The sequence below is a fragment of the Dipodomys merriami genome, unplaced genomic scaffold (genome assembly GCF_024711535.1).
Source record: "Dipodomys merriami isolate MVZ:Mamm:240054 unplaced genomic scaffold, mDipMer1.0.p SCAF_26, whole genome shotgun sequence".
NCBI classification, from domain to species: domain Eukaryota; kingdom Metazoa; phylum Chordata; class Mammalia; order Rodentia; family Heteromyidae; genus Dipodomys; species Dipodomys merriami.
In genome coordinates, this window is record NW_027204048.1 from 21,592,795 (window position 1) to 21,603,866 (window position 11,072).

At 43.9% G+C, this 11,072-nt stretch overlaps 1 protein-coding gene across 1 annotated transcript; it reads right to left on the reverse strand.

The window, feature by feature from the left end:
• Positions 1–9,697: 9,697 nt before the first annotated feature.
• LOC138836853 (keratin-associated protein 10-8-like) lies at positions 9,698–10,855 on the reverse strand. The gene has a single exon (XM_070035459.1). It carries the CDS (start codon positions 10,853–10,855, stop codon positions 9,698–9,700), a length of 1,158 nt encoding a protein of 385 aa, XP_069891560.1.
• Positions 10,856–11,072: the final 217 nt, after the last annotated feature.

Here is an 11,072-nt window from a genome sequence, read left to right on the forward strand (position 1 = left end):
TCATGCAAAAGTGCTGAAGAGGAAGTGTTAAAGAACCTGAAACATTAGAATAGAAATGAGCACAGGGTACTGAGGCACAAAATGAGGTTGGATAGATCACGTCAGTCAGGACCATTGCAAGAACAATTAGAAGCCAGTGAAGTTTTGTTCTCAACACCTTGTTCATTAGATCAACTAGCTGTGAGTGGAGAACTAGGGCAGATGGGGAAGAATGAAAAATTTAGGAGGCTACAACTGTACCCCAACTAGAGGTGGTGGCAGGCCATTTAACTAGGTCTTCTAGCCATGGTGATGATGATCAGAAGAATATTTATTACAAGATGTGTTTTAGTGGTGACAAAAGTCTGATGAACCTGGTAATTAATCATGTCTCAGGTACTTCTTTTGTTTCTTACATATTTGACAAAATTTTGGCAATGAACTTTGCTGTTGAAGACTGGTGAGTGAGTAGGAAAAGTCTGGAGATAAAATCAAGAACTCATTCTGGATAAATTAAGTTGTTGAAGAGGTATTCACACCAGGCCCCCGTGACTCATGCCTCGAATCCTAGCTACTCAGGAGGCTGAGACCTGAGGATCTTGGTTCAAAGTCAAAGCAGGCAGAAAAGTTCCCAAGAGACTCTCATCTCCAATAAACCACCAGAAAAATGGAAGTGGTGCTGTGGCTCAAGTGGTAGAGAGCTAGCCTTGAGCTGGATAGCTGAGGGACAGCACCCAAGTCCCACAACCAATAAAAACAACAAAAAGATATACTGAAGAAGACATTAAATAACCACTTTCATTATAGAAATTATAGACAAACAAAAGAGACAGGAGAGATGGATAGATAGACAAACAGACAGACAGACAGACAGAGAGATAATGAAGCAGGGGCATAATGGAAATGTTTGCCCTTATCTTCATCATCAGGAAAGTCAGTAAAGACTTTATTTCTTCATAGAAATTTTATTCATAGAATTATCATAAAGATGAAAATAAATATACATGGGTAAGCAGTTTATGAGCAAACATGCAAAATATTTTAATATTAAATTATATGTGTATATACGTGCCATTTAAAACCAAGTCTACGTCTGCATGTTGATACCCAGGATTAAACTCAGGATATCACTCAGTCTTCTTGCTCACAGCTGACACTCTACTATTGAGCCACAGATCCCAGCATGTTCTTTTTTTGCCAGGCCTGGGGCCTGAACTCTGGGCCTGGGCGCTGTCCCTCAGCTCTTCAGCTCAAGGCTAACCCTCTATCATTTGAGCCACAGCGCCACTTCCAACTTTTTCTGCTTATGTGGTGCTGAGGAATCGAACCCAGGGCCTCATGCATGCAAGGCAAGCACTCTACCACTAAGCCACATTCGCAGCCCAACCAGCATGTTATTCTGATGGAGTCTCATGAATTTTTCTGCTTCCGCTGATTTTAAATCATAATTCTCCAGGTCTCCGCCTGCTGAGTAGCTAGGATTACAGGCATGACTTCTGGCTCTGAAAACCAGTTCCCTCCCAGCTAACTCCTACCTTGTGGTCATAGACCACATCAACTACATTAGTTCTTAACAGTTAAATCATTGAGAATTCTTCTTTTGTATAGTTGGCTCACAGGGGAGCAAACCTTTTTAATTCCTAGAGCCATTTGAGTAGAGAGAACACAATTCATGAATCATATGAACTACCCCTGTACACTGTGATTTCCAGGCTCATCTTCCTGCCAGAACTCTGATGCTCTACAGAGCTGTACAAGGGATATCTAAAAACATAGCATTGAGAGGAAGGAGCGATGGGAATAATTGTCATAGTTCATAAATGTATGGCAAATATAGGAAGCATTCACGACTCCAAAAGCAGGTTTCCTCTTAGTGGATCAGCGGAGCTCGTGCAAGAACACTCTTCTTTACAGTGTCTCATTCCAGCAACGAGGACTTTCTCCAAATGGGAATGAGAGGTCTTTTCCTATGAGAAGCTCCTAGCTCTAGAAAGAAAGCTCTTCTGGCCAATGAAGGACACCTTTCCAGGAAGACGCAAAGTAAAATTTGATGTTCCAGTAACTTCTGAGAAGTTAACCCTATTTATAGAGGGCTCTGTCTCTTTGAACAGACCTTCTGGAGTCAAAACCCAGCTAATTGACCCTCTTCATGGAGTCACTATGCCAGACAGAGTCTGGTGCCAACTATAAAAATACAAAGAGAGACTAGAAAGGCATTGGCATTTTGTCACCAACAACCCTAAATTGTGGTCTAGGTAAAGTGATCAAAGGTAATAAAGCAAAACTTCTGTAATGATCATCTGAAATGGTTGCATCAATGCCCAATTTTTTCAGTACACTTGGTCCAATAGGTTTTTGTTTGTTGCCAGTACTGGGGCGTGAACTCGGGGCCTGGGCACTGTCCCTCAGCTCTTTTGCTCAAGGCTAGGGTTCTACCACTTGAGCCACATTTGCCCTTCCAAATTTTTTGCTGGTTATTAGAGATACAAGTCTCACAGACTTTTCTGCTCAGGCTGGCTTTGAACTTCAACCCTCAGATCTCAGCGTCTTGAGTAGCTAGGATCATAGGCGTGAGTGACCAACGCCTGGTCTAGACTTTTCGCTTTTAATCTGTGAAAAGTCAAAAAATATCACGATAGTCATTACTGCTGTAAATAGTGACATATTAAGAAACTTGTTATTTATTTATGAAAATACCTTTCAGAAATGTAAATATCAAAATATTATCAAGAAAGTGTTTGCATTTATCAAAGCAAGCTTTTACATTCATCAGTTTATTTAATTGAGTAGAGATCATTTCCAGGGCTCTAACTCAGGACAAAACTACCTTTGTACAACTTAGAAAATAAAAAGAGACTTCTTCCAGCTTGACCTGTCGGGAGAGCATAGCTTTGGGCACTGAGCAGCGGCCAGTTTCAGCCCCAGCCACCCTTGGTGGGCGGAATAACTGGCACCAGTGGCCCGTGTTGGGCCTTGCATGCTCCTCTTCAGAGAAGGTACTCAGGCCATCGCCTCTCTACCTGCAGATGCTCAGGGAAGCCTCACAAGGCAGCACTTCCTGCATGAATTTGCTTCATCACACTCCAGAAACTAACTTTGCTTTCTGTTAGCCATGTGCTAGTGGTTCATTCCTGTAATCCTAGCAACTCAGGAGGCTGAGATCTGAGAATCCCGGCTTGAAGGCTAGCCTCGCCAGGAAAGCCTGTGAGACTCTTTTCTCTAGCTAATCACCAAAAATCTGGAAGTGGAGTGGAGCTGGGGCTCAAACGGCAGAACTCTAACCTTTAGCCAAAAACGAAAAAAAAAAATTAAAAAATTCAGGAGCTGTACCCAGGCCCTGGGCATTAGCAGATGGGAATAAATTTACAAATTGTCCAATTCATTACCATACAGGTGCCAGAAATTAGACTTCTCTATGCAAGAACAATGAGCACATTTTCCTAATTATAAACAATCTTACCCAGGAAGTAAACTTATAACCACAAAAGAACACATCCACTAAAGGAGCCAAAGTAAACATTGTCCTTGGCGATGTCGTGCCCAACAGGACCTGAAGTAGTTACAATACTGGGTCCATCCCGAGGGAGGATTAACTTCACCATGACTTGGGCCTAGCGACCAGCGTACTGAGCTACCCCGCTCTTGGCTGGGATGTTTTCTCCCTGCACAACATCGGCAGAGCCTGGCCCCCAGCCACCTGGTTCTCCTCGGTATGCCTCAGGATGATAAGATATCCTCTTTCCAGCAGACTGTTTTTCCCCTATTGTGTATGACATCGCAAGAAACTAGGTTTCAGTCAGTCCTGGATGGACGCTGTCCCTGTCTGTGCCCCACAGCTCTTCCTAGAGTCAAAGTGTAACTCTCCAAGGAAAGAATATTCTAATTTTCTGCAATTTCTTACAGGTACCACTGCATTAAAAAAAAAAAAAAGTCTGTTATTCTAAACCAAGGCAATCCTCTTACTGTCTCCAGCCTAGCAGCGATTTTACAGTGCTCACGCCCGCAGGAATTAGGCAGCCACTTACCCAGCTGTGGACTCGGGTTACCCAAGCCTCACAGAGTGGCATGCAGCACTCCTCCTAAGAAAGAATATCTGCATGCAGGCAAGCTCCTTTGATAAATTTATTATTATAACTTTGGCGGGCCATCGTGATGTAATAAGGGAAAAGTAATGCGTTTAGACGCGACTGAAAATAAACTCCTTTGGGGAAAGAAAGGCTCCCATTCATAAAGGTGTTTATACACATAGAATCCAGGAAAAGAAAATTACTTATTTAAAACCCCACACATTTCTCTGAATGATAAGTTTGACCTCAGTTTTGTGTCAGAGTTGGTAGAAGAATGTATCTCTATGTATGTTCATTTTCTCAATAATATATGCTACCCCAAGAGAAAATAAATAAAAACGAAAGTCGGTGAAGTCAATGTGCTGATGTGAATTAGTTACTCATATTTTAAAGTTGGCAGCAAGCAAAGGATCACCAGAAAGTACACGGACTAATAGGTTCTCAAAGTCAGCTGTTTTCAGTAAACATAGTTTCTAGACTGTTAATAATATAGCCTTGGACCAGAGTCTTGGGCCATTGCTCTGTTTTCCCGTTAGGTCTCCCGTGTGTATATAAAATGTCTCTTCTCATGTTAGTGAGTGTCTGTTGGTGGCCTATTCTTTATGATGATCATTTTTACCTTTGAGCACACTGTTGAATTGGTTATTGATCATGCATGGAAATAACTATCTGGCCTGCAACCTGGAAAACTTTATCAGACTTTCGACGTCGCTGTGCCATCTTTGAAGGTAAAGTGTCGTCCGTTACTGAGAGCACTCTGTGACTAGCTACTCGCGGCTCTTCCGGAATGGTGATTTCCAGTTTTGTATGTATGCAAAACTAGTGTTCTGTTTCTCCTATAGCAATGCAGCACTGAACTAGATGAAGGGGAGAAGACACGTGGGCTGGACGTGGCCCCTGCCCCAAGGCAATGGCGTTCCTCAAAGCGCGATGAGTGCCAGGCACACAGCAGCTCTCATGTGAGATGCGGCGTGAGGACCCAGAGCGGAGGAGGGAACGAGTCCCCCAGACATTCCAAAAGATCTCCCTGAAGAATGGAAAGATCTCCCTTATAGGGAGACAGAAGGAACTGGAGATCACCATGTTGAGTGAGATCCGCCAAGCTGAAAAAGCTAAGTATCACATTTTCACTCACGTGAAATCGAGACCTAAGATGATGATGACGATGACGATGATGATAAAATGGTACCGAACATAAAAGAAGGTCTGAGATTGGTAGGAGGGAGTTGGTGTAAAAAAGAAGGCACTGTGAGTGAAAAGGATCAAATACATACATGAAACCCGTTTGTAAAAGGAGGAGAAAGAAAAGGGCTTGCAGGAATACAGTCGCATTGAAAGAACACTGCACCTTTCCATAAAATTATTGCAAGGAAATGAGCCTTCCTTGCCCTATTAATACATCTAATGAAGGAATTTCAAGGAAGCCTGTGAGATGGCCGTGGAAGATTTTTGCCACAGAAGAACAGGCATTGGAGTTGGGCGTGGAGGCTTTGTGTCAGATTTCAGAAGCCAGATGGCCCATGAAGCATTACCAGCAGAAGAAATGCCAGGAGCCAAGACAGTAGAGAAGAATGGGAAACGAGCAGGGATCCAACTCGGCTGGACGCCACGCAGGACAGGGTAACTTGGGGATACATCGTGAAAATGCGCTAGAAGGCTATGAGGGAGGGGAACATAAGGACAAAAGGCCCTGGAGAGCAACTGTGCAAGCAGAGCTATTAGCTGAGTGGGAGACGAAGGGAGGAGGCTGTAGATGACATGGAAGAGAGCATATGTGTTGGATGGAGGCAGTGGTGTTTATTGGGTCTGTTCTGTATTCTCTGAGTGTCTAGATGAGTTACAAAGCCAAAAAGAAAAGTCATGCACGCGTTCATCATCCAAACTGCTAACTGTGGGTTCTGAAGCTCTGCAGAGTCTGGAGAAGCCAAAGATCACTGGAGGTCAGCAAGGGTTGTTGGTGAAGTTAATTCGCAGAGCTAAACATTCTACAGCTGAAAGGTAAGGAGCACAAAACCAGTCGCTGAGAAGAAAAAAGGACTAATCAGGCTTACGAGTCACGGAATGCCTGAGGATTGCAGTGTTCAGTTCCGTACCTTCTCCTTTATGATAGTCTGAAACACTTTCTAAAGGACACTTGGGTCCTGTGGAAGATCAGCTCATAGATGAGCCTCCCACGAGGGAGAAGTAAATGTGGAAATTACATATTCGTGCCCACAGAATGCCAAGACAAACCTGGTGAACAATCTAATGATTTGACAGAAGAGATTGTGTCTATGGTACCAAAACTGTGCACACTGAAGACCAGAGGGGTCAGACTTCGGATCAGACTGGTCAGCAGTGAAGTGTGGTGAAATCAGAATTAGGATGCCATTGGCTTCATGTTTTTCTTGAGATTTTATTTGCAATCCGTTTTGATTTTATAATGGTGTACTGTTTATACACATAATGGACTCATTCCAGGGCATACTTTCACAAATACAAGAACCATTATTTTACAATGTTATCGGTTTTCTAAAAGGAGAATGATTTTTTTCATTCAAGTATGTGCACATATTCCTTAGGCTTGAGAACATTTTGGCTTGTTGCTTGTAGCTTGGTGTTCTGGGTAGAGATTTGCCATTTGCTGGCATCATCTAGGTAAAGAGGACCTCATATAGTTCATATTCCGAGAGTTCAATCTGCTCACTTTTCAAGATGTAAATTTCTAGGTTAGTAAGGACAATACAAATGTTTTCTTGAGTATTTGTTTATGGCATAGTTACAAGAAAGGAGGGAAAGATAGCCATCTTCCTTTGCAAGCACCTGACCTTAGGTTACCAGAATGTGTATTAGACATTCTTCAATTTCATTTTTATTCCATCCAAATATCAATAGCAAGTAATAGTCATAAGCCATACTATTCTTCTTAAGATAGTTAAACAGGCAAATAAAATCTGCCTATCTGCCACCTCTGGGACTGTTATTTTTAGCGTGTTGATAGGAAGGATTCTTTATTCCGTTAGTTGGGTATCCGCTCTGCAAAGTGTAATTAGCACCACTATTCATATCTCAGCACACGTGTGAATTTGGCAACACTGTCAGCACAACACACCTGTTTTCTCCTCTCAGGATACCAAGTGAGCAGCCACTGCCTGATATCCTGAATTCTATTAAATAAATTTAGCAGGATTCCCAACACGTGCTTAAAGGAGGCAGTGTTGAGGGTTTTTTCCTTCTTTTCTCTTAGCTCACATAACAAAGAAGTAAGCAATTTCCTGAAATTTCCCATGAGCTTGACCACATGTTACCGAGTTGTATTTAAACTGCCCCCTGGAGGTAGGCCCCTAGCTCCATTGAACTGAACTCCATTGACTGGGAACTCAGTGGTAACCAGGGTCAGGATGGACCATTAAGAGGTTATCGCTGATCACATTCTTAAAGTGTCCTCATTGGGAATAAAGCCTCATGGTAAATGCTTCCAGTAAGTGTCGGAGTGGAAAAAGACGTTAAGAGTGACTAGTTATAGGTGAGGGAAACAAAACACTGAAAAATATTAGACTAGTGTGAATAGGAAAACAAAGATTAAAATAAAACAAGTTATAAGACCAACATACCTAACTCAAATACACAATCGAAGCAACGCCAGAAAGAAATCACAAATGTCTACGTTGCAACCCTCATCGTTGACTGCTGACAAGGCTCTGTCAGCCCCCCACTCAATTCCTATGCATATCTGCTATGTCACTTGGGCCAGAGAAAAAGAGCCACTGCATATTGAAATTTTGAATTCATAAAACACTCAAGACCACTGATTTCTACTGTCCTATTCCCTTTTCTGAAAGCACACTCAAGGCACTATTCCTTCTGGATCCATAGTTTGTTTTGTGTTAAGCAAATTATCATCACTCCCAATCAAATCATTTTGTCCTTTTATACCAACTCTTTCAGATCCAGGGCCCTTTTCAAATGAGGGCAACGTATTTGCAACCACAACCAACATGGAATCAGTACAGATGCCCTCAGTGGATAAATGTATCAAGAAACCATGGTATATATACACCTTTGAATTTCATTCATCCACTAGAAAGGACAATGTGACATCGTTCGCAAAGAAGTGGACAGATCTGGGAAAATTATTTTAAGTAAAGTAAGTCTGGCTCGGAGAGACAAAGTCCCATGTTTGTAAATATTTTTGGTGGTGTACAAGGGTACATAAGTGTATTAACTGAAATACAGTAGGTTTAGGGGAGAATGCAGAGCGTAATTCCTTAGAAAGGCTAAAGCAAAGTTCAACAAAATAGGGGTGGTAGGAAGAAAGCCAAGGTGGGAGTAACAATGCTCGACAAGAAATGTACTCACTCCTTACTGATGTCACCGCAAGCCCTCTGTGCAGCATCTCTACCAGAAAATAAAGCTTGAAAAGAAAAACAAAACCACCAGGCATCAGGTTCTTGAACAAGGTGTGGTGAGGTCAAGGGGGGTGGGGAACGAAGCAAGAGTGGATCAAAGACTCACGGTATCTCCTACAAAACAAAGGAAAGTAAGGGAAGGGCTGGGTCGGGAGGGATGGGTGAGGATGCTGAAAAGGGTGACATTCATCGGACAGATCATAGTCAGAAACTGCTTTGTTGGATGGTGACTCCTTAAAGATAATGAGAGTTTATACGAAAATAAAGTTCAGAATAACAGAATGCGTCCCTAGGGCACCTCACTCGGTCTGAGGAAGGTACCAAGGCCTCACTCATGGCTTCACGCTGAACACGCATTGTTAGGCCTAACTTTTTAAGGGTAAGCAGTGTATCTTGAACTATTCCAACTATGAAGTTGTAAATTATTAAGAAAACTAGGCTAGAGATGTAACCCAGTGGCAGAACACTTAGCTAGAATATGTGAAGTTCTGAGTTTGAGCCCCAAAACTGCAATATATATATATATATTATATATATATTATATATATATATAATATATATAATATATATAATATATATATATAATATACATATATATAATATACATATATATAATATATATATATATAATATATAATATATATATGTATATTATATATATAATATACATATATATGTATATAATATACATATAATATATATATAATATATATAATATATATATATAATATATATATATAATATACATATATATGTATATATTACATATTATACATTATATTATATATATAATTATATATAGTATAGCATATGATTCCATTAACAGAAGTGTACAATAGAATCATCAAACTATGCCCATGAACTCCACGCCTTTGGGTGAATCCAGGGATAACTATGTTCTGAGAAATTAGTCTAGGCCACTAAGGTGAATGACAAAACTAGCCACAAATTTTGTTGTCCAACTTAGCTTCAGATACAATGCAGTAATTCTTCATAAGGCATCAAGAATAGTAGAATTGATTTATTGTTTTTAATTGTCAGGGAAAGAATCGAACAAGAAGCATACAGGTTTGTTGAGATGACAGGCTGAGAATTATTTTCTTCATAGAAAGTCCCAGGGCCCCAGGAAGACCCGGATGCGGGCGAGAGGGAAGCGCTGCAGACCGGATGCAGTAGGGGTTTGAGACGACTTTCCCACCCGCCCTGAGATGACCCTGGGATTGGAAGGCTCCCCTTCAACTCGCTTAGTGTTTCCTCAAAAAGTCAAAGACCCGCAAACAGCCCTGCGATGCGAGTCCTAGATACACACCCCAAAGAAGAGAGGAGCTGTGACCAGAGACTCTGCCTGTCACTGGGACGAGACCCTTGACAAACCACTGCAAAGGTGAGATCAGGGAGGGCGCCGCACACGGGCACAGCACACGGGCACAGCACACGGGCACAGCACACGGGCACAGCACACGGCACAGCACACAGGCACAGCACATGGGCACAGCACACGGGGCACAGCACACGGGCACAGCACACGGGCACAGCACACGGGGCACAGCACATGGGCACAGCACACGGGGCACAGCACACGGGCACAGCACACGGGCACAGCACACGGGCACAGCACAGCACACGGGCACAGCACACGGGCACAGCACATGGGCACAGCACACGGGTACAGCACACGGGCACAGCACACGGGCACAGCACACGGGCACAGCACACGGCACAGCACACAGGCACAGCACATGGGCACAGCACACGGGGCACAGCACACGGGCACAGCACACGGGCACAGCACACGGGGCACAGCACATGGGCACAGCACACGGGGCACAGCACACGGGCACAGCACACGGGCACAGCACAGGGGGCACAGCACACAGGCACAGCACACGGGGCACAGCACACGGACACAGCACAGCACACAGGTACAGCACACGGACACAGCACACGGGTACAGTACACGGGTACAGCACACGGACACAGCACACGGGTACAGCACACGGACACAGCACACGGGTACAGCACACGGGTACAGCACACGGACACAGCACACGGGTACAGCACACGGACACAGCACACGGGTACAGCACACGGGTACAGCACACAGGCACAGCACACGGACACAGCACACGGGTACAGCACACGGACACAGCACACGGGTACAGCACACGGGCACAGCACATGGGTACAGCACAAGGGTACAGCACACGGGTACAGCACATGGGTACAGCACACGGGCACAGCACACGGGTACAGCACACGGGGCACAGCACACGGGCACAGCACACGGGCACAGCACACGGGTACAGCACACGGGCACAGCACACGGGCACAGCACACAGGTACAGCACACGGGTACAGCACACGGGCACAGCACACGGGTACAGCACACGGGGCACACGGGCACAGCACACGGGGCACCATCTGACGGTTTCAGCCAGTGCTTTTTGGCTGTGTGGATTCTAGCTCCATGGTGAGTCAGAACATCATGGTAACAGGAGCAAAGTGACAGACAGACAGACAGACAGACAGACAGACAGACAGACAGACAGACAGACAGACCGTATATACACCCAGGACAAGGCACAACCACCAAGGAACCCGCCAAAACCAACCTACTTCCTCCAGCGAGGCTGCATCT